The 24,559-nt window shown below is 40.3% G+C and overlaps 1 protein-coding gene across 7 annotated transcripts in view; it reads left to right on the top strand.

The window, feature by feature from the left end:
* Window positions 1-24,559, top strand: part of gab1 (GRB2-associated binding protein 1) — a 214,673-nt gene that overhangs the window by 97,540 nt on the left and 92,574 nt on the right. For all 7 annotated transcript variants that reach the window (XM_072256162.1, XM_072256161.1, XM_072256163.1 and 4 more), the window contains exon 2: window positions 20,428-20,722. In XM_072256162.1, the coding sequence (XP_072112263.1) occupies window positions 20,428-20,722 (295 nt within the window). The remainder of the gene's footprint in view (window positions 1-20,427; window positions 20,723-24,559) is intronic.

The following is a 24,559-nucleotide window of genomic DNA, read 5'->3' as shown; positions in this document are numbered from 1 at the left end:
TTGTATTAATTTATATGATTCTTCATAGCTGCTTATCAGTTATGGAGTCTTCCAATTTCAGTGGTAAGTCACAATGAACCTCAGCTTCTGCTGTTGCTCTCTATCTAATGATCCAGTTCTGAGACTCACCAATGCTGTTATTTTAAAAATCGAATTGACAAACTATCCACTTTCTCAACATGAGTGTCAATGAAAGTACTTTATTTTATATATTTAAAACTGCATCATTGGAATTTCAGAATCTGGTGTTGGTATTTATTGCTGTATTGGGCCATAATTCTCTGGCTGGAGAAGGTGGTTAGAATTAATGTTTTAATTGCAATGATCTGTTGTAATGTGGGATCTTGAAAATGCAAGATGATAATGACACAACAAAGGAAACCAGTCATCTGGGAACTGAGTAAACAGGGAACAAGCTGCTTACATTTTAACCAATCAGTTTGAACGGCTGAGAGAGTGGTGTAAATTAGAGGTGGTGAAGCCTTTGTCAAATCAAGTACGAAAGGGGAAATGGAGAGGGAAAGGAGGTGAAAGGAAAAGTTTGAAGAAATAAGTATTTTTAATGTGCAAAGTTCAAAGTCGTACATTAAAAAGGCATTTCAAAGTACAAAGTACATTTTTTATCGAAGTATGTGGACTATATACAACCTTGAAATTCGTCTCCTTACAGGCAGCCACAAAACAAAGAAACCCAATAGAACCCAGTTTTAAAAAAAAGGAAACCTTCAAGCACCCAACGTGCAGGAAAAAAACAAATCGTGCAAGCATTGAAAGTGAGATCTGGTTCAGGAAAGTGAGACCACAGCCACAAAGCCAGTCATCACTGCAGCCGATTCAGCAGCCCGTTAGTTGCAGGCCACAGCCTAGTTTAATGCAGAGACCCTGACACCCTGACCTTTTCGATCTGGCTCTTAAATGATTCAAACCTTGGGTTTTGTTCCTCACTCTTGGGGCCCAGGCCCTGCTGCCCTGATTTGGCTCGTATTGGCCCGGCATTTAAATCAGTCAAACCTTGGGTCTTTCCTTGGTCTCAGGCCCAGGCCCTGCCACCGTAACTGCCTCATCTCCACCCACCTCACTTCAGTCCCGCCACATCGAGTCGCCTCCAAGCCCACTCCAGCAATGGCCAAACATTGGCTCATTCCCCACTCGCGGGTCTGGTCCCCACCCCTCAGTTCAGCCCGTGCATGCTGCATCGCAACCACCCTGAGCCTTCATGACCTCAGCTCCCACCGCAAAAATGCCAGGTCTTACGGGTAGTTCAAAAGCTCAGCTCCGAAAGGGAAGTTGCAGGCTATTGATTGCAGAGGTTGTATCCAAGAAAAAATGTGATTAATACAGTAATTTATAGTTTTGCTTGCTACCAGCAAATCATGGCTATGCTTCACCAGTGCCATCTTATTGAATATTTAAAATGGAAAGTAATGAGAACCAACAAAATTAATTGTTAATTTTCAGTGCCTGGATAAGGCCATAAGACAGGAGTGAATTAGTCTATTCAGCCCATCAAGTCTGCTCTGCCATTTAGGGTTGCCAACTGTCCCGTATTAGCCAGGACATCCCGTGTATTGGGCTAAATTGGTTTGTCCCATACGGGACCGCCCTTGTCCCGTATTTCCCCCGCTAAGGTAGAGCGTTCCTATGAAACCATTTGTAAGCCGAAATGGCGTGAAGTGCAGAAGCAATTACCATTAATTTATATGAGAAAAATTTTTGAGTGTTCCCAAACCCAAAAAATAACCTACCAAATCATAGCAATAACACAAAACCTAAAATAACACTAATATATAGTAAAAGCAGGAATGATATGATAAATACACAGCCTATATAAAGTAGAAATAATGTATGTGCAGTGTATCAGACTCGGGAAAATTAAGCCAAAACCGGCTTGTAGAAAAAAAAAGGTGCCCGTGCAAGAGTTCATGGTCGTGGTAGTCTTTCTCGGGGTAAACACGAGTGTCCTGTATTGACTGCTACTTTTGTCCCTTATTTGGGAGTGAGAAAGTTGGCAACCCTACTGCCATTCCATCTTGTGTGATTTATTATCCCTTTCAACCCCACTCTCCTGTCTACTCCTCATAACATCTATGCCATGACTAATCAAGTACCTATCAATCTCTGCTTTCAGTATACCCAGTGACTCAAGGTAATATAGGTGGTGGGGACAGGTGTGGTGGGTGCTGGTCAGTGGGTGGAGGTGTTCACAGTCTGTAAGGCTGACCGAAAGGAACTGCATTTAAGTCTGGCATGGATGCTGCGTAACCTCCTCTCTAATGGATGGGTGAGTGGGATCCTTCGGGAAGTTGCTGGCCCTTTTTCCAGTGCCTTTCTGTATACATGTCCTTGTTGGTGGGAAGACTGGTGCTGTTGATGCATTGAGTGGTTATGAATGCCTGCTGTAGAACCTTCCTGTCCGCCACAGTATCGTGCAGGAGTTTGAAACTGCTTACGGTTTCCGCTGCTGTCTCCAATGTAAAAAGAGGTGTGAGTGTTGCGATTTCTCCTAAAGTCAGGAACCATTTTCTTTACTTTGTTGACCTTGAGGAAGAGGTGTTTATTATTGTGTTCTTTATCTTGTGTTTTTTGTTTTGTGCTGCATCAGATCCGGAGTAGCAATTACTTTGTTCTCATTTACATTTGTGTACTGGAAAGGACATTGAACAATCTTGAATCCACAGCATTATGCGGTAATGAATTTCACACATTCACCACCCTCTGGCTGAAGAACTTCCTCCTCATCTCTCATCTAAGGGATGTCCTGTCATCTGAGGGTGTGCCGTCTGGTCCTAGACGTTGCCACTATAGGAAATATCCTCTCCAAGTCTACTCTATCTAGGCCTTTCAATATTGGATAGGTTTTAATGAGATTCCCCCCCCCCACCAACCTTCTAATCTCCAGTGAGTACATTCCCAAAGCCATCAAGTTAGTTTGTACTTAAAGTACAATGAAGCATAGTAAATGTAAACTTTATTAAAAGAATCTCTGATTGCTAAACCAAATGAACATGAATATACGGTGCCTATAAAAAGTATTCACCTCCCCCTCCCTTGGAAGTTTTCAAGCTTTATTGTTTTACAACATTGAACCACAGTGGATTTAATTTGGCTTTTTTTTTGACACTGATCAACAGAACAGGACTCTTTCATGTCAAAGTGAAACCGTATCTCGACAAAGTGATCTATATTAATTACAAACATAAAACACAATAATTGATTGCATAAGTATTCACCCCTTCAAGGTTGTATTTAGTAGATGCACCTTTGGCAGCAATTAGTGTAGTGTCTAGGTGGATAGGTCTCTATCAGCTTTGCACATCTGGATCGTGCAATTTTCCCCCATTCTTCTTTATAGAACTGCTCAAGCTCTGTCAGATTGCATGGGGATTTTGAGTGAACAGTCCTTTTCAAGTCCAGCCACAAATTCTCAATTGGATTGAGGTCTGGACTCTGACTTGGCCACTCCAGAACATCAACTGTGTTGTTTTTAAGCCATTCCTGTGTAGATTTGGCTTTATGCTTGGAATCAACGTCTTGCTGGAAAACAAATCTTCTCCCAAGCCACAGTTCTCTTGCAGACTGCATCAAGGTTTCCTCCAGGATTTCCCTGCGTTTTGTTACATTCATTCATCTACCACCCCACCAGCCTCCGCGTCCAGCACATAATTCTCCAAAACCTCTGCCACCTCCAACTGGATCCCACTACCAAACATGTTTTTTCCTTCCCCCTCCCCCCCCACTTTGTGCTTTCCACAGGGATCGCTCCCTACGCGACTCCCTTGTCCATTTGTCTTACCCCACTGATCTCCCTCCTGCCACTTATCCTTGCAAACGGAACAAGTGCTACACCTGCCCTTCCCCTTACACCTCCCTCACTACCATTCACTGCCCCAAACAATCCTTTCAGGTGAGATGACACTTCACCTGTGAGTCTGTTGGGGTCATTCACTATATTCGGTGCTCACAGTGTGGCCTCCTGTGTATCAGTGGGACCCGATGTAAATCGGGAGACCGCTTCGCTGAGCAGCTACGCTCCATCTACTAGAACAAGCGGGATCTCCCAGTGTCCACCCATTTTAATTCCACTTCCCATTCCCATTCTGATATGTCCATCCATGGTCTCCTCCACTGTTGTGATGAGGCTACACTTAGGTTGGAGGAACAATACCTTATATTCCATTTGGATAACCTCCAACCCGATGGCATGAATATCAGTTTCTCAAACTTCCTGTAATGTCTCCCCCCCGCTTCACCAATCAACGCCCTAGCTCTTCGCTTCACCCCTCCCCCTCTAAGTTTCACCTGTTGCCTGGTGTTTCTCTCCGCCTCCCCCCACCTTTCAAATCTACTCCTCAGTTTTTTTTTGCCAGTCTTGCCGAAGAGTTTTGGCCCGAAACATCGACTGTGTGTTTTTCCATAGATGCTGCCTGGCCTGCTGAGTTCCTCCAGCACTTTGTGTGTGTGTTCCTCCATTTAACTAATTATGTCACTTCCAAAACCAGTTGACTGCACCAGTGATAATTTGGTGTGTCATAATAAAGGGGGTGAATACTTATGCAATCAATTATTTTGTGTTTTATATTTGTAATTAATTTAGATCATTTTGTAGAGATCTGTTTTCACTTTGACATGAAGGAGTCTTTTTCTGTTGGTGTCCAAAAAAAAAGCCAAATTAAATCCAGTGATTCAATGTTTGAAAAACAATAAAACTTCCAAGAGGGGTGAATACTTTTTATAGGCACCCTTTATAGCATAAGATAGCTTTAGAATGGGTTCCTTACACAATTGGGGTTAGATCTAACATCCTGTTGATTCGTATCTGCCTTGTTATAATAGAAAGATCACAGCTTTTCAGTTGTGAGCCAGGCGTTGAGATGCTGCCCTAGTGAAGCTAAAAATGCAACAGCATAATGTGAAGCTCATTTAGATTTTCATCTCCCTTTCTTTAAGCATTAAATAGGGGCGATCTAATTGAATTTATCACTACAAAATGCTTTAAAACCAGAATGTGATAGGGAAGGGTTCAGGCAGATCTTTGTTAATGGTTGCGCTGAAAGTGTGTTGGAGCCTAAAGTAAGCAATAAGAAATGATCACACATCAATGACAAACCATAGTTACTGGAGTGTTGTATGCACGCCTTGGCTGAGGGCCGTTTGGGCTCCAATGCAACTAAGATGTGTTGCTCCTGTTCTAAAACTATGGAGCACAACTCCTATTTGTAGCATTTTCTCCGTGTGTTTTTGTGATGCACAAATATAATTGTCAACTCAAGTATTTTCAGAACCAGTAATCAGTCACATTTTATGGACTCAGCAGATGAATGCTCTGTGTAGATCTGCTCCTGTTACCTAATGAAATCCTTATCTGCAAAAGCAAGGTTCTCCAGACTGCTGCTTGTGATGGGGGTTTGCCCTGGGAGAGCAAATAGGGACAGTGTTGTCTAGAGTTTGGAAGAATAAGATATTAGCTTATTGAGACAGATGAAATGGTGGAACACTTGGCAGGATAGATGCTGCTTGCGCAAACTGGGATATCTAGATGTGGAGCTGCAGACTGAAAGTAAAAGTTAATGAATCAGTAGAACACAAGAATCACAAGAACTGGAAAGTCCACCCAGAAAGGCCACGAAATGCTTAGCAACGCACGCAAAATGCTGGTGGAACGCAGCAGGCCAGGCAGTATCAATAGGAAGAAGTACAGTGGACATTTCAGGTCTCGACCCGAAACGTTGACTGTCCTTCCTATTAATGCTGCCTGGCCTGCTGCATTCCACCAGCATTTTGTGTGTGTTGCTTGAATTTCCAGCATCTGCAGATTTCCTCGTGTTTACGAAATGCTTAGGGTAGCTTAATGGAAGTAAAACCTGTCTTCTCGTAAATAAAATGTTTTAAATCTGCAGAAATACGAAACCGAAAAATGGCTGGGCAGCATCTGAAGGGACTTTAACCTGAAACTTTGTCTGTTTCTCTTTCCACAGAAGCTGCCTCATCTGCTGACTGTGTCCAGCTTGTGTATTATGTTTTTGTATCAGTGTTTAGTCATGGAGCTGTGGATTTGACATACTGCAATAACTTCTGCAAGCTCCTTTTGTCTTGAAGTCAGAGTATAGAGACTGGTATTTCTAACAATCATTTCTCCTTTTACTACTGGAGAATTGGGTTAACCTCAGTTATTCATTTGGATGGAAATCCACATTTGTAATTCGATAATCTAGATTGTACTAATCATTGAGTAATGTCAACAGCAAAGCATCTGAGATTTCATTTCTCTAAAAATTTCATGGAATCATTTTGCATTGGTTTGAGACTTGCACAATATGTTGCTATGACTGCACACAAGGCATTATGTATGGTCATGCTATAGGAAGGATGTAATTAAACTAGAGAGGATGCAGAGAACAGTCACATTGATGTTGCCAGGACTGGGAGTTTGATGCTAAAGGGGAAGACTTTTATAGAGAGTAATAAAATCATGAGGGTCATGGATAAGCTAGGTGCTTAGTCTTTTTCTTGAGGTAGGGGAATGTAAAACTAAAGGGCATAGTTTTAAGCAAAAAACTTAGAGCAGTCCGAGACACCCAAGTGGTTTTTGCACACGATGGCAGGTACTTAGAACAAGTGCCAGAGAAAGTGGTAAAAGTAAGAACTATTAGAGCATTTCAAAGACATTTTGAACGGCTAGATAGATAGGGAAGGTTTAGAGAAACAAGGGCCAAACACAGTCAAAGGGACTAGCGCAGCTAGGCTAAATTGGACAACTTGGGCTGACGGGCATGTTTTGTGACATGTGACTTAAAACATTTAAGAAGTGATTTTGCTTTAGGAGAAAGTATATCATATTTGCAAATTGATTTTGGCCATAGTATTTCCAATGAATGATATCCAAAGAGATAAAAATGCACATGAAAATAGATGAAGGCATAAAGAAGATATTAGAAAGAAACTGGTTTGGAATGAGAGGCCAAAGAAAGTCAGTAAAAAAAAAAGTGTTTTTCACTTAAAGAAACAGAACTGTGGAGCATCATGTAAGCACACTTAGATTGGAAGGCAAAGGACAGTGCCTGAAGACTTGAATCATATGGGAAGAGAGATCCGATTTGTGAGCAACATTATTTGTATTAAGGTTATATCTACAGTTATGCATATTTTGTTTAATTTTTCCCACAACTTCAGCAAGCTATAACTATTGAGATAAATTATGGACATTCTGAAGAGAATACTTGATTGGCTACAATTCTGCCTCTTTAAATTTACATTTTGTTAATTTTAATAACAGGTATAAAATGTACAAAGTGTAGTTTAATTGTGCAACACGTTCACTCTGGGGGGTCAGGTCCCACCAAAATTGCATAGTAGTTTTGATCTATGCAGTAAATTTAAATCAAGTATAATCTGAATCATTGTTACAGTGATGTTTTTATATTTAGTGCAAGAAATTTTTCAAGATATTTTTGAAACCTTTTTGGGGCACAGCTTGACTTCCCAGAATGATATATAATCTGATTGGCATTCAGTTGCAATCTAAAAAATCTTTGCTCGTTTCTTATAATATGTCCTTCCGAGCAATCTGACCAGCGATTTAATGTATAAAAGATCTAGAGCTTTCCTGGCATATATGACAAATAAACTCTTCTTGGGCTTCCAGCCAGGTACGGGTATTGATTTTTTACTGATGCTTCGATGGCAAACTCTGCCATCTTCGTCAGGTTTGATGCCTGGGCATGTCTAGTCTGGTGATATTTATACCTCCATAGTCCATCCCTCCTGATTGGTTAATCAGGTTTCCCCTTCCTACCTTGTTTACAATTGAATTCCAGTACTTGGAGCGAAACCTTCCTGTCTTAGTTGAAATTGAAATTCTAATTCTCTAGTCATATTTCAATGGCTTTTCTCACCAGGCAGTCCCAAAAATCATTGGCGCGGCACAGTAATTTTGTACCATTGGAGTTAATCCTGTGGCCATTGCAACTACAATGTTCTGCTACCGCTGATTTCCCCGGGTAACCCAAACTGATACACCTCCTGTGTTTCTTGATGTGGGTCATCTTTGAACCACATAAATTGTGATTTGAGCTTCTTTACGGGTTTGTGGATGACTTTAATCCAGTATTTTTGCAAGATCTAGACGATCCTTCCAGAAACCATGGAAATATAGAGAAGACAGGCTGTAGCAATGGCTTCCTCCTCGTTGTTAGGTTTTCTGGTTTTTCTGTCAGCCCTTTTAAGGGCCCGATTGATTTCCTTTTCCTTGTAGCTGTTCTGTAAGATGGGACTTTCGGGACTACCTGGTGAAGAAAGCCATTGAAATAAAACTAGAGGAAAAGAATTGTAACAAACATGAAGGTGTCGCTGGAATTCGATTGTAAACAAGGTGGGACTGTGGAAACCTGATTGGATGAGGACAAACCGATCAGGAGGGATAGACTTATCGGGGTATAAGTAACACCGGACTAGACAGGCCCAGGCATCATCTGTGATGGAGGTGGCAGAGTTTGTTGTTAAAATTGATACTGTACCTGTACCCAGCTGGAAGCCAGGAAAGAGTTTATTTGTCATATGTGCCGGGAAAGCACTAAATCCTTTTGCAAAGAGTGACTTGAATGGCTGTTGAAATGATGTTTTTATATTTGGTATAAGAAATTTTTTCAAAGTATATTTTTGGAGTCCTTTTTAGGGCACAACTTGAATTCCCAGAATGATATAATCTGTTTGATGTTCAGTTACAACCGAAAAAATGTTTGCTCTTTTCCTTATAATATTGTGCAGCATTGCGATCTGACAAGCATTTCATGTTGAAGCCCTAATGGACAAAAAACTGTAAGGGGTTTTGGAATACAGTGGATTCCGGTTAATTGGGCCATCGGTTAGCCGTGATAGCCGCTTATTGGCGACAAATCTTAAGGGCAAAACTAATTGAGAAAAACAGCAGGAATTCCCTTGTATGATTTCAGGCACTATGCCACTTAATTGGGAAGGGCGACTTTTGCTGAACTGTTCGGTTGTGTGCACTTGTGTGGCTGTTAAACACCACACAGTGCTGAAAGCGATCACTTTTTAAATGGTCAGCTTTGTGTTTGTGTTCAAAAAAGCAGTGATTTTTGTCGTTGAAAGTTGGCCATAAATAAGCAGTAAGATCACTCAGAACTGTACTTCTCAATGCAGTTTCAAGCATTCAGGCTTGGAGATGCCAGAAACGGCTGGGAGTAAAAAAGAAGCGATTTCACTTCCTCAGCAAGTTAGGAACTACAAAGAACTTGAAGGTAATGACAATCATCTAGAACGTCACAATGAAAGTCAAGAGTTGGAGTATGCAGTCATCGAAAGTATTGTATGAAGGCAGTCTATTACCTACACTAGGTGCCTGTGCTGATTTTGTTCATTTACAATCATTCAAAAGAACACGGCAGTGTTCACTGGATGAGTTCCTCCATTGATAACTATTAGATAATTTATAGTACTGTAGTAACACTGGTAGTGTTCTAATTGTTCTGTAATTCATTGAAGTAATTTGTCACTCAATTAAACAAATTCTTATGCCTTTTTAAACTATTTCCAGGAAGCTTCAACTAACTGGGGCAGCCACCTAATTAGACCCGAAACGTTGACTGTTCGTTTCCACAGATGCTGCCTGACCTGCTGAGTCCCTCCAGAGTGTTGTACGTGTAGGCCAAAATGTATGGTCCCAATGTGTCTCAATTAATTGGAATCCATTGTATATGGTGCTGGGATGTTGTTCCAGCATGTGGAACTTCCTGTGAGATGACTTGTGGTAATAAGTGCATTTTATCCTCCTGTAGTTGCTTGCTCAGCAGGAAGAAGTGTCGAATGGTCATTCTAGGTCAGATTGTGGAACTGCCATGCAAGGACGGCAAGAGAAATAATTCCTGTTTACTGATCACTTTACCTTCAGTCTCCACCAGGAATAATGCAGCTGCTTCCCTTTGGGTGACTATTCGTGGTACTTTTTGTGCCATTAGTACACTGTTGTTATCTTTACGAGACCTGCTATTGTTGCAGGAGAAGGTTCAGGGAAAATTTCTCTAAAATGCAGAGTTGTATTTCTGACGACCAATCAAAATGTTGACTACTGTGGCTCATTAGGAATCTATAGGTGGCTACTTGAAGATTTGGGTTATCAGTAATTTCTGTTCCTCAGCACTGGTTAGTAGACTGACACTTGCCAACTATTTAAGAATGCAGCCAATTCTTTTGTAACAAAACCATATATTACTATTCCAGTTTTGCTGGAAATAGTCAATTTATTTGGCACTTTCTCGGGGTATAAGATTAAGTGGGGGAAAAGTGAATTATTCCCGGTTTGAGTAGAAGAACAGGAGGGGCTTAAACAATTTCCATTCAAAATAGCCCTTGAGAAGTTTACTTACCTTGGAATTGCAATAACCAAAAAGTATAGTTCTCTATTTGAAGCAAATTTTATCCCTCTAATTGAAAAGATTAAAAAGAAAATAGAATTTTGGAAGACACTTCTAATTTCTTTAGTGGGTAGAGTAAATGCAGTCAAGATGATCTTTCTTCCCCAAATGCTCTATCTATTTCAGAACTTGCCCCTCTATCTTACCGAAACCTTTTTTTAAAGGATTAGATTTGATAATTCTAACTTTCATATGGAATTATAAAGCCCATCGAATTAGGAAAGAACATCTCTGCAAGAATAAGGCTAGTGGAGGGGCTGGCACTACCCATCTTTATTTTTTAGTACTGGGCTGCTAACGTCAGCCATATAGCATACTAGATAGATGATACAGTTGTACTTCCCGGATGGTTGGAGATGGAGCGTGAGGATTGCCTACCATATTCCATAGGGGCAATCATTATGTCCCCTATTCGGTTAAATAAAAACCTGTTATAGAGGCAATCCCATTATCCATAGCACCATACAGATGTGGAGACAAATGGGGAAGCATTTGAAACTCAGAACATTATCTTTTCTTGTACCTATATCAGCGAACCCCTCTTTTATCCCCTCATGTATAGATGCGACCTTTGATGCATGGTGAGAATTAGGGATACGCAGCGTTGGAGACTTATACATACAAGGGATTTTTGCGTCATTTCGGCAGCTCCAGGACAAATTCGGATTGCAAAAGAGTAATTTTTTCAGGTATCTCCAGCTGAGACATTGTAAGATCACATCCTTCTGGTTTTGAGAAGGCAGAACCTGATAAATTAGATAATCGTTTAAGATCATGTTTAGGGACAGAACACATCATTACCCATCTATGATACCATACAAAACAACAGTCATACAACAATGGATAGTTTTAAAAGAGAGTGGGAAAAGGAGTTGGGTACAGAGATAGAGGAGGTTATATGGAATGAGGCTTTTGGAGTATGTTAACTCCTGTTCCATCAATGCCAGGCATTGTCTAATACAATTTAAAATCCTACATAGACTACATTACTCAAAAGTAAGGATTCATAAAATATTCCCAGAGGTGTCCCCAATGTGTGAGAAATGCAAGTCCTCGGAGGCAAATTGGTTACATAATTATGCTTTATGTCCCAGGAATCAACAGTATTGGAAGCAAATATTTGAGCTCCTATCGAAGGTACTAAAGGTTTAGATAATACCAGCCCCATTTTAATAATTTTTGGAACTTCTGTCAGGTCAAATAAATTCCAGGCTACCCAGCAACAACTCCTGACCTATGGCATACTTAATAGAAAGAAACTCGTACTGATGTTCTGGAAAAAGGAGGAAACTCCATCACTCAGACAATGGCTGGCTGCATTAATGGATACTCTGCATCTAGAGAGGATAAGATACATTATCAAGGACAGACTCAAGGAATTTGAAAAAATCTGGCAACCATTACTGTTGTATTTAGAAGAGACCGACAGCTGAACGAAGTGTGTGGGGGTGGGGGAAGAGCTAAACAGCACATACGGGAGGGGTGAGGGGAGGCTAGGGCTGGGAAGGGGAAAGGAGATGGGGTGGTAGGGTTTCCTTTGCTTTTTGCTTGTTTACTATACATACATTCATTTGATTTTCATTATGTTGTTATAAGAAAGAACAGGAAAAAAGAAGCATTGTGCTTTAGGACATTGTCGGTTGTGGTTAAGCTGATGTTGTTTCACAATAAAAACATTTGGAACAAAAAAAAGAATGCAGCCAATTCTTATCTACAAACGTATTAGTTATAGAATTACATGTGATTTGTACAGATTTCAACCAATTATTATTTCTATATCAATAGAATTTAATGCCAAACTCTCTTTTATGTATGTTTAATATCATACTGGCTGACCTTCCTTCTGTTAAAGCTTTTATCATGTACAATGTTAATGGTCTGCTCATCTTAGTATTCTATTGAATAATTCAGGATACAATATTAATTGACCTGGTACAGTACTGGCACAACAAATTTTCTGATCTGACCAAATGCAAATTTTGCAATATTTTTAGAAGATTGCAGGCTGCAACAGAACACAGAAAGCAGTGCGATTACAAGGAAACTATAGTCAAAGTGAAGCACGGCATGATGTTCTGATAGCATTCCGCTCTTAAGGCTGTATAATTTGGGATATTTTTTAGGAGCAAGTCAGAATCAGATTTATCATCACTGGCATATGTCATAAAATTTCTTAACTTTATGGCTGCAGTACAATTAAATGCATGATAAATAAATATATAGGAAAAAACTGAGTTACATTAAGTGTGTGTGTGTGTATTTATGTATGTATTTATTTATTAAGTAGTTAAAATGTGTAGAGCAAAATAACAGAAATAAAGTGGTGAAGTAGTGTTCAGGGGTTCAATGTCCTTCAGAAATCAGGTGGCAGAGGGGAAGAAGCTGTTCCCGAATCACTGGGTGTGTGCCTTCAGGCTTCTGTACCTCCTTCCTGATGGTAACAGTGTGAAGAGGGCATGTACTGAGTAGTGTGGATCCTTAATGAAGGATGATGCCTTCCTCAGGCACTGTTCCTTGATGACATCTGGGATACTACAGAAACTAGTACCCATGATAGAGTGGACTAATTTTACATGTTTCTGCAACTATTTCTATCTTGTGCAGAAGCAACCACCCCCCCCCCCCCGACTCCCCAATACCAGATGGTGATGCTCTCCGCGGTTCATTTGTAGAAGTTTTCGAGTGTTTTAGTTGACAAACCAAATCTCCTCAGACTCCTAATGAAATACAGCTGCTGTCTTGCCTTCTTTATAGCAGCATCAATAAATTGCATCCAGGTTAGGTTCTCAAACATTGACACCCAAGAACTTGAAATTGCTTACTCTCTCCACTTCTCATCCCTCTGAGGATTGGTATCTGTTCCTTTGTCTTACCCTTTCTGAAGTCCACAGTCAGCTCCTTGGTCTTGCTGACGTTAAGTTCAAGGCTGCGACACCACTCAACTAAATGGTATCTCTCACTCCTGTACGCCCTTTCGTCTCCATCTGAAATTCTGCCAACAATGGTTGTATCGTCAGCAACTTTATAGATGCTATTTGAGTTATGCCTAGCCACACAGTTATGGGTGTAGAGAGACTACACCAGTGGACTAAGCACACATCCCTGTGAGCATCAGTATTGTCACCAAGGTGCAGGTGTTATTTGCAATCCATAGGGATTGTGGTCTTCTAGTTCGGAAGTCAAGGATCCAGTTGTAAAGGGAGATGCAGACGCCTCGGTTATATAGCTTTTTGATCAGGACTGTATGATTGATGGTGTTATAAGCTGAGCTATGGTCAATAAACTGCATCCTGACATAGGTATTTGCATTGTCCAGATGATCCATGGCAGCGTGGAGAGCCATTGAGATCGCATCTGCTGTAGACCTATTGTGGCGATAGGCAAACCGCAGTGGGTCTAGGTCCTTCCTGAGACAGGTGTTGATTCTAGCCATGACCAATTCTCAAAGCATTTAATCACTGTAGCTCCTAGATGATAGTCACTGAGGCAGCTCACACTGCTCCTCTTGGGCACTGATATAATTGTTGCTCTTATGAAGTAGGTGGGAACTTCTGACTATAGCAGTGAGAGATTGAAAATGTCTTTAAATACTCCTGCCAGTTGGTTGGCACGGATTTTCAGAGCCTGACCAGGTACTCCACTGGGCCCTGCTGCTTTGCAAGAGTTCACCCTCTTGAAAGACAGCCGGACATTGGCCTCCGAGACCAAGATCGCAGGGTCATCAAATGCTACAACGATCCTCATAGCTGTAGTTTAATTCTCCCTTTCAATGCGAGCATAAAAGGCATTGAGCTTATCTGGTAGTGAAGCATCACTGCCATTCATGATGTTGGGTTTTGCTTTGTAGGAAGTAATGGCCTGCAAACCCCGCCAGAGTTGACGTGCATCCGATGTCGCCTCCAACCTCTCCTGAAATTGTTTCTTGGCTCTTGAAGTAGCCCTCCACAAGCCATACCCGGTTTTCTTATAGAGACCTGAATTGCCAGACTTAAATACCACAGATCTAGCCCTCAGCAGACTACAAATCTTCTGGTTCATCCAGAGCTTTTGGTCTGGGAATATACAGTAAATTTTCGTAAGCACACTCCCATCCACACAGGTTTTAATGAAGTCAGTGACAACTGTGGCATACTTAAGCAGGCTCAAAGATGATTCCCTGAACACTGTCCCGTTCACTGATTCAGACCAGTTCTGTCAGTGCTCCTGTGCATTCTTGGTCCACGCTACTGGTGCTTCAGTCTCCAGTCTCTGCATGTACTTGGAATAGAAGTACAACCAGGCGCTCAGATTTGCCAAAGTGTGGGCATGGAATAGCATGGTAGGCACTCTTGAATTTAGTATAACAGTGGTCCAGTGTGTCATTTCCTCTGGTACTACAGGTGATTGTTGATAATTGTTTAATGACTTTATCAAGCTGACCTGGTTTAAATCCCCCAAAGTGTTGGAGAAGGCATCAGGATATGCTGTTTCACGCCTGATGATTACATTGCTCATTTCATCCAGAGCATGTTTTACACTGGCCTGAGGTGGAATGTACACTGCTGCCAAAAAGATCGCTGAAATCTCCCATGGCAGGTAAAATAGCCGACACTTTATTGCGAGATATTTTGGGATGTCACTGACACATTAGTACGCTATGAGGAGTTGATCATGAGGCATGTACCTCCACATCTGCTTCTGAGAGACTCGAATGACCTAGCTTAACGATGTATTGTGAACCCGTCTATTCGAATCGTTGCATTTGGCATGGAAGGAGTTAACCAAGAATCGGTAAAACAAAGGGCGCACGTGTTCTTAACGTCCCTCTGATACAGCACCCTAGCTCTGAGATCGTCAGTTTTATTTACCAGGGACCGCACGTTTGCCAGCAAGATAGTTGGTATTGGGAGTAGAAAACCTTGTCTTTTTAAACACACCATCAGACCAGCATGTTGACCCCTCTTACGCCAGCGGCTTCTGAAAGGGGCAATGTGCCGGTCTATTTCCTTCAGTTTTAAGCAGCGATAGATCATTTATTCGCATTAGAACTTCATCATTGACTGGTGCACAGCATTGATGCAGTTATGGTTTTCAGCTATAGCAAGCTAAAAATGAGAATATTTGATGTTTTCCATTGTTTTCAATAAGAGCTGCCATTAGGGTTGTCGGTGATGTTGGCGCCCTGGAAGTAATTGAGTCTTTGCTGATTGGAAAGAAACATAAGTTATGAAAAGGAAATTTCCCCTGTACAGTAATAGAATACTATATGATTGTTAATAGACTCATGAAAGTGCTATCACTGCATTTTTCGTTTTAGACAAACTGGGAGCCATATGTTGGAATAGCTGCCAGAGCTGAAGTCATGGCTTTTAAAGGTTCAATTGTGAACTTTTTGTAAGTGTTTTTGGGGTGTGCCTATTACAGCACCTATATCTGAATGAATGTTTAAAGTGGAGTTGATGCAAAAGCTGTAATAGTGGCAGCTACTCCAACATATTAACCTATAATAAAGGACACTTTGGATAGATTTTTAAAAAGTAATTCAACTAAATTTCTTTCCCTTCCATTTCTCCCTGAGTCAGCTAATCTACAGATGGCAGAGATCAAGCAACACACATCAAAGTTGCTGGTGAACGCAGCAGGCCAGGCAGCATCTCTAGGAAGAGGTACAGTCAACATTTCAGGCCGAGACCCTTTGTCAGGACTAACTGAAGGAAGAGTTAGTAAGAGATTTGAAAGTGGGAGGGGGGGATCCAAAATGATGGGAGGAGACAGGAGGGGAAGGGATGGAGCCAAGAGCTGGACAGGTGATTGGCATGGGACAGGAGGTCCGGGGAGAAAGACGGGGGGGGGGGGGGGACCCAGAGGATGGGCAAGGGGTATAGTCAGAGGGAGAAAAAGAAGAGTGGGAGAAAGAATGTGTGCATAAAAATAAATAACAGATGGGGTACGAACGGAAGTTAGGGAAGTCGATGTTCATGCCATCAGGTTGGAGGCTACCCAGATGGAATACAGGGTGTTGTTCCTCCAACCTGAGTGTGGCAGAGATCAATGGGTTTGCACTTTTGGCTTTTATTTAGGTGAACAGTCAATTTCAGTTACGTAAACTTACTTTTCATTCAGACATCTGTCAACCCAGAACAAACTTAGAATTTCTGAATTTGAGTATTGACTTGGGTTCAACAAAAGATGCTTGTTCAAGTTGGTTTTCTCTTACAATATCCGTTTAATTTTGCAATTAAAAGATAAATTTATGCCTTTCCACTTACCAGTTTTCCTGCTTTCTCACTTTTTTTTTCTTTCAAAGTTGGTGCTTGGGACATGGATTAATAGAAATTTATAGTTCTGTTATTTTTCAGGTCACCATTCTGTGTTTAAATGTAGGATCTGGAAGTTGAAAAGCTGTTTGTTTAGAGAACCGAGTATAGCGCATCTTCATTCTGCTGGGTAGGGGTTTTGCGCTCAGCAATTGAAAGTTGGAATCCTTACTCATTTTTAGTTCTTTTTGGATGAATTATGACAATACTGTCTCAGCAGTAAGAAGCCTGGCTATCACAAACTGAAATTTTACGCAAGTTTGTATTATAGAATAAGTAGGTAGGTATTTTGTTTTCTAGAAGCATTAGTCATACATTGGTCATAGATATTAATTGGCATTCCATGTGGCAAATTTCATTCCTGAATTAATAAAAATGAGTATTATGTAGTGTGTAGGAGCCATGCGTCTGTTCTGTATCTGCATTGTATTCTGTGCTGTGCTTTTATTATGGTCGCTAGTCACATGGGTAGGGGCAAAGGGAATAAGCTGCATGTTTGTGCTTTGTTCTGAGCAGTTTAGTTTGGTTCTGGGGACAACCAGGTGACATATCTTTTGTTGACTGCTTAATTGCATCGCTTCAAGGTTGTTCATTTTGCTAGTTGCTAGTAAAGGATCGAATGCATTTCTGCAACTTTTGGGACATTATAATTGGGCGTGGGCAAGGATAACAGCCCGAGCTGGGTGACCAGCAGTGGCATTGTTTATTCGATTAATCGCTACGTAGTGTCATATGATCTCAGTGTTCTCTTGCACACAACTCAACCCATGCGCTTAAGTTTGTGTTTTTGATGGTAAAATAGTAAAATAAAAGTATTGAATCTTTTTTTTATTGTTGAATGTTTTCTAAATGGACATTGAACCCATATATATAAAATTCAGTTATTTATCATGTATTTCATTGTACTGCTGCTGTAAAGTTAACGAATTTCACGACGTATGCCGATGATATTAAATCTGATTCTGTTTCATTTGGTTACTTTTATCCGAAATATTTGAAGTGTATCCTAGTGTGTTTCTGCTGAAATTGGTGCACATTGCTAAAACACACAGAAAAAGCAACTTTCTGTTTAAAAACCAGAGGAAACTATTTAATCCGTAGAGAAAACACGGCACGGTAGTGTAACATATTACAGCACCAGTGGTCACTGATCAGGATTCAATTCCCGTCGCTATGAGGAGTTTGCGCATTCTCTGCATGACTCCATGCATTTCCTCCAGTTTCTTCCCACATTCCAAAGATGTAGGGGTTAGGGTTAGTGAGTTGTGGGTTTGTTACATTTGTTATGCTGAAAGTGGTCATGATAAATCGTGTTTGATTTTTGCCCTTCTATACACATTAGTGATCACTTAAACACAGCTATTTTAATTTTGGTGGTTCCTTGGTGTGGAGCAGCAAACTGACTAGGATGAAGCATTGCCAATGCTTAATATGCCAGTACCTTAAATTAACAATAATTGAAATTGTAATAGCTTTGCCCTCGGTTAATTAAAACTATTAAATGTGTTCTCTGCATCTTTGATTGCTATAGGCTTAAGTAGACTGTCCCTGCTTCCAGATGGTCCACATACATTGCTAAGAGAAAAGCCCTGTACTGAGGCAGTAAAAATAATGGATTGCCATGGTGCCCAAGTGGTAGTCTGTTTCAATCAAATGTCTCAATAATAAACTCAATTTTTAAAAGTATTTGTGCTTCATCTTTTACTGTGCAAATTGAATTATGAAGCTTTCTGTGACTTTATTTTAAAGTAGAGGGGATGCTTAGGGACTATAATCCAGAGGCCAGGACAAGTACACCGAGACGTGAGTGAAAATTCCTGCAGGGGAACTGAGAATTTCAACTCAATCAATTAAAACTGGAGTTAAAAAAAGAACTTTTGTTAGTAATTGTGACCACAAAATTATTTTCTTAAAAAAGTAACAAAAATCAATTTGGTTTATTAATGTCTGAGGAAGAAGGAAATTTGATGTCTTAAATTGATCTAGCCTGTATGTGACTCTGGATCCATCAAGTTAGTTTTCTCTCAACAAGCATCTGAAATGGGTTAGTAAACCTCTTGGGCATGATTTGAGACGAGCAGTGAATGTTGACCCAGCTGGTGACATCACTATCCTGTGAATAAAATTGAAAATAATATCATGAGGAATATTTTTAAAGTGGTACCCTTGATTTGTATTTTTAAAATATTTCTTGTGGTTAACGTTTTGACATGTCAAGTTTGGGACATTATTCACTTAAAAAGGTAATGAAATGGCAGCAAAAGAAAGCATTTAGATTTGAAAGTGTTGATGTGAGCTCTGTTCTTAATAAGTAACTTGTTAATATCACAATTTGTAACTCATCAAACAATATATCCAAGGTCATTGTATCATAAAGCATATTGCTACTTATAATTTTATTTCCAGGAATCCAGACTTCCTTTTGGAAAAACTTCCAATCATCTCACACAAAATACTGGAGGAACTCAGCAGGCCAGGCAGCACCTGTGAGGAAGAGTACAGTTAATGTTTCAGGCTGAGTCCCTTCAGGTGTCCTGCTGAAGGGTTTCGGGCTGAAAGTCGACTGTACTCTTTTCCATAGATGCTGTCTGACCTGCTGAGTTGTGTGTTGCTTGGATTTTCAGCAGCTGCAGATTTTCTCTTGTTTGTGATTCTTCTAATCATGCCTACTATCAAAGTAAGATTCTTCACCTCAGTGGTACATTATAGAACAAAATAAGCCAGAGTAGTCTTGAGCTTTTTGTTAGTTGAAAAGGGTTTGATTTGAGATGAGTGCATAATCTGTCACTTTCTGTGTGATGCCAAGGACAACTTGTGCTGTCAGAAATTTTATATTAATGAAATTGGACATTCAACTGAGCACTAAATTATCACCACTTGGGGCATGTGAAGGGCCCCATGGTATTATTTAGAGTAGGTTCATCTTCTGGTCTATGAGTACTTATTGCTCAGCTGTGACAAATGGGACAAATTTTGTCTCATTTTTACCTCATTGTTGGGTCTTGCTTTGTGTTGGCATAAATTAGCCACAATGTTTTGGAAAGCAGCAGCTCCGTCTTTTTGTGGGGTGGGGGGGGGAAGAAAAAGTAATCATTCATTAACTGCACCAAAATGAGTGTCACCTAAATTTGCTTTCTAAATAAATATTGCATTTTATTTTCTCTCCCTCCATCTTGTTTCAAATATGCTGATATGATGAAGGTTGAAACAACAGGTGATGGTAACCTTAATTAGGGGAAGGAGCATTGACAGTAATACCGACTGCAGATTAACAGGCAACAGCTTCTGCCTGGAAATCTGTTGACATTTTACGCTGTTTGTTGACTGTCTTTTTCTTTTCAATCAGCCTTTGATTGTGTGAGGAAAAGTAAATCAAACAGAAAATGGACACTTTGGAACGAATGTCACTAGCATTGCATCTCAAGTTAAAAATATTTCCCTCATGACCTTGCTTTTGGATGAGGTGCCAATTCTGCTTTATTACAGCCATAAAACTTAAAACCAATTGTAAATGTTCTCGTAAGTAGGAGAAATGAATGACAGAATTAAGTTTATTACCACAGTGTCAGTTTTCTCCACTTTAACTTTTATTTTCGTGTTTAAACACTCTGGGTTTCATTCACATACTGCAGGGCAGTGCATACATAGAAAATTATAATGGTGCTGACTCTCCAATGGCATTTTTCTCTTTTATTTTTCAGGCATGGAAGAAGCGGTGGTTTGTACTTCGAAGTGGCCGTCTGACAGGAGATCCGGATGTGTTGGAATACTACAAAAATGATCACGCAAAGAAACCGATCCGTGTCATTGACTTAAATCTTTGTGAGCAAGTGGATGCTGGCCTGTCCTTTAATAAGAAAGATCTTGAGAACAGTTATATTTTTGATATTAAGACAATTGACCGCATCTTTTACCTGGTGGCAGACACCGAAGAAGAAATGAATAAGTGGGTCCGATGCATTTGTGACATCTGTGGGTTCAATCCTACCGACGAGGGTGAGTGCCTTATCTGTTTTCTTTCAGCTACATTATTTTTAATAGCGTACTTGTATCATTTACTCCTGAAATTAAATGGAGAGACAACTTCAAGGACCACCTGTTTGCTGAATTAAATAGCATTCAAAAAGATGGGGTGGAACACAATTAAGTCAAGTTATGCTCTTCAGTCCAAGAACACTGGATATGATAAGCCAGCAAGTAAGTGATAGACATAACAAGTGTAGCAATGAAAATGAAAGGAAAGTGTTGCAAGTTCTCCCTGTTAATAACGTCAATTAGCCATCCAGAGGGACCTGTGATACTTAAGGACTTCTGATGTTTTAACTACCTCTGAGGTAGTGAGCAACTGATCATTTCTGTAAATGGAATAAGAGAAGTTAAAAATTTGACATTATAGCCTCATGTTGAAGTCTCTTATTCCACAGGTTCTTTGTATAAGCAAAGTGTTTGTTGCGACCTTCATTTAGTTTGTACTTGATCTAGTGGAAATGCTTATGAAGACTTATGTTGCCAGGGAACTATGAACAGACCAAGTCCATGTTAGTGGCTAGAAAACAGTGCTTTGTAACTTCAAGTATAGGTTCGTAGTATAAATCAATACACAAATGGCCTTAGTGCTGATCCCTACTCACTTTCCCTCAAGTCCAAAGCACAGCCATTCATCATAACACTGTCTTGCCAGTGATTCAGCAGACTTCGTTTCTATGCTATTGCAAACGAGAGAGAATCTGCAAATGCTGGAAATCCAAGCAACACACACAAAATGCCGGAGGAACTCAGCCCTGCCGAAGGGTCTCGGCCCGAAACATCAACTGTACTTTTCTCCATAGATGCTACCTGGCCTGCTGAGCTCCTCCAGCATTTTGTGTGTGTTGCTTTCTCTGCTATTAGTTCATTTTCATTCACCAACTTTGCTGATCAGCCTGTTCATATAACACATGTGCTGGAAGTCCGGGTGCACGACATCAACTGTAATGCATTATGAGTTCTATTAGATGCTTCATCAGAAATTCCTCCAAACATCATTTTTCCTTCAAGAAATTCATGTTGGGTTTTCCTTAATTAATCCATATTGTTGTAGGTAACTATTAACCCTAGCCCACTTCAGTGTTTCCAAAAGCTTTCCCTTTTAACTTTAATTGACTGGCCTGAAGATACTGTTTATGACTGCACCCAAGTTTAAACCAGGAAGCAAGGATTGTATTCCGGTCCTATGTCATCAACAACACCCCCTCTCTTCCCTCCCCCCCCCCCCCCTCAGTATTGAATGAGCATTGAAAGATTATGGTCCATATCCCAGTATTTTCCTTTAGCACTTCCCTCATATTACAGGGATGCATCCTATCCGGTTCTTTTGTTTCATTTAGCTTCAGCCAACTTTTCAAGTACAGGTCGACCTTCACTAATCCGACACCATTAGGACCCGAGGAGTGCCGGATTAGTGAAAATGCCGAACTACAGAAGGATCACATTAAGCATAATCAGTGCCGGATTATTGAAGGAACTGGATTACAGGTAGTCGGATTAGTGAAGGTCGACCTGTACCTTGGTGGTATGACTTGCTCAAGTATCCTTCAATCTTCTTCAATCTCTGAAAATCTTTCTGGTGACAACAGATCAAATTACTCTGTTAATGGTACCCTCAGGATCGATGTACAGATTCAAATTTTAGTTCTTAATCTGGCCCATTCCTTCACATGATATCCTTTTGCTACATACAGTGTCAATAAAAAGTATTCACCCCCCCCCCCAGAAGTTTTCATGTTCTATTGTTTTACAACCTTGAGTCACAGTGAAAGATTTAATTTAGCTTTCTTTTGACACTGATCAACAGAAAAAGACTTTCATGTCAAAGTAAGAATAGATTTCTACAAAGTGATCTAAATTAATTACAAATATAAAACAAAAAATAATTGATTGCATAAACATTCACCCCCTTCAATTCAGTATTTAGTAGATGCACCTTTGGCAGCAATTATGGCATTGAGTCTGTGTGGATAGGTCTGTATCAGCTTTGCACATCTGGATACTGCAATTTTTCCCTATTCTTCTTTACAAAACTGCTCAAGCTCTGTCAGATTGCATGGGGATTGTGAGTGAACAGCCCTTTAAGTGCAGCCACAGATCCTCAATTGGATTGGGGTCTGAACTCTGACTTGGCCATTGCAGGATGTTAACATTGTTGTTTTTAAGCCATTCCTGTGTAGCTTTGGCCTTATGCTTGGGGTCATTTTCTTGCTGGAAAGCAAATCTTCTCCCAAGTCACAGTTCTCTTGCAGACCGCATCAGATTTTCCTCCAGGATTTCCCTGTGTATTTTGCCTCATTCATTTTATCCTCTACCTTCACAAGCCTTCCAGGGCCTGCTGCAGTGAAGCATCCCCACAGTGTGATGCAGCCACCACCATGTTTCACAGTAGGGACGGTGTGTTTTTGATCATGTGCAGTGTTTGGCTTACACCAAACATAGCGTTTAGTCAGATGGCCAAAAAGCTCAATTTTGGTTTCATCAGACCATAGAACCTTCTTCCATCTGACTTCAGAATCTCTCACATGCCTTCTAGCAAACTCTAGCCAAGATTTCATGTGATTTTTTTTTCAACAGTGGCTTTCTCTTTGCCACTCTCCCATAAATCTGTGACAGGTGAAGCACCCAGGCAACAGTTGTTGCATGTGCAGTCTCTTCCATCTTGGCCACTAAAGCTTGTGACCCCTCCAGAGTTGTCATAGTTCTCGTGTGGCTTCCCTCACTAGTCCCCTTCTTGCATGGTCACTTAGTTTTTGAGGACAGCCTGATCTTGGAAGATTTACAGCTGTGCCATATTCTTTCCAATTCTTGATGATTGAGTTAACTGTACTCCAAAGGATATTCAGTGACTTGGAAATGTCCTTGTATCCATCTCCTGACTTGTACTTTTCAATGACCTTTTTGTGGAGTTGCTTGGAGTGTTCTTTGTCTTCATGGTGTAGTTTTTGTCAGGATACTGACTCATCTGCAGTAGACCTTCCAGTTACAGGTGTATTTTTACTACAATCAATTGGAACACCTTGATGGCACATAGTGATCTCTATTTAACTAATTATGTGACTCCTAAAACCAAATGGCTGCACCAGTGATGATTCGGTGTGTCACATTATAGGGGGCGAATACTTATACAATCAATTATTATGTGTTTTATATTTGTAATTAATTTAAATCACCTTGTAGAGATCTGTTTTCATCTTGATTCTAAAGAGTCTTTTTCTGTTGATCAGTGTCAAAAAACCCAAATTAATTCCACTGTGATTTAATGTTGTAAAAACAATGAAACATGAAAACTTCCAGGGGGGTGAATACTTTTTATAGGCACTGTGTACATCCCTATGGAAGTTTGTTTCCTTTTTTATGCTGACAGCTAATTTTTTCTTATATTCTCTCTGTGCGTCTTATCTTAATTTCACTTCCTGGCCGGTCTTAAAAAGAGTCAGTGGTTCTTGCTGGTATCTACAGCCTTACACATATCATGCATGGCCTTTTTGGCTTTATCTTTCTTATCTCTTTCATTATCTAGGCAGCTCAAGTCAGTTATTCATGTATTGCCTTAATTGTACCCTATCTTAAATGCAGCCCATTGTTCTGTTGCAAATTTGTGTGTGAACTTTTGGCTCCAATTTACCTGGGTTAGATCTACTCCCATTTGAAATTGACCTTCCAGTTTTTTTAAAAAACTGTACACCCTATATCCTATTGCTTTTGTTGCATCATGAAAGACCCTCGGTAACAACAAATGAACTATGCTATATGAATTTCAGATGTAGAGAAGATGGGGCCAGTGGCAGAGCAGGGCACAAATAC

Source organism: Mobula birostris, chromosome 4, assembly GCF_030028105.1.
Source record: "Mobula birostris isolate sMobBir1 chromosome 4, sMobBir1.hap1, whole genome shotgun sequence".
Taxonomy (NCBI): Eukaryota; Metazoa; Chordata; class Chondrichthyes; order Myliobatiformes; family Myliobatidae; genus Mobula; species Mobula birostris.
The sequence above is the reverse complement of the archived record's forward strand: the minus strand, read 5'-3'. Positions and strand labels throughout refer to the sequence as shown.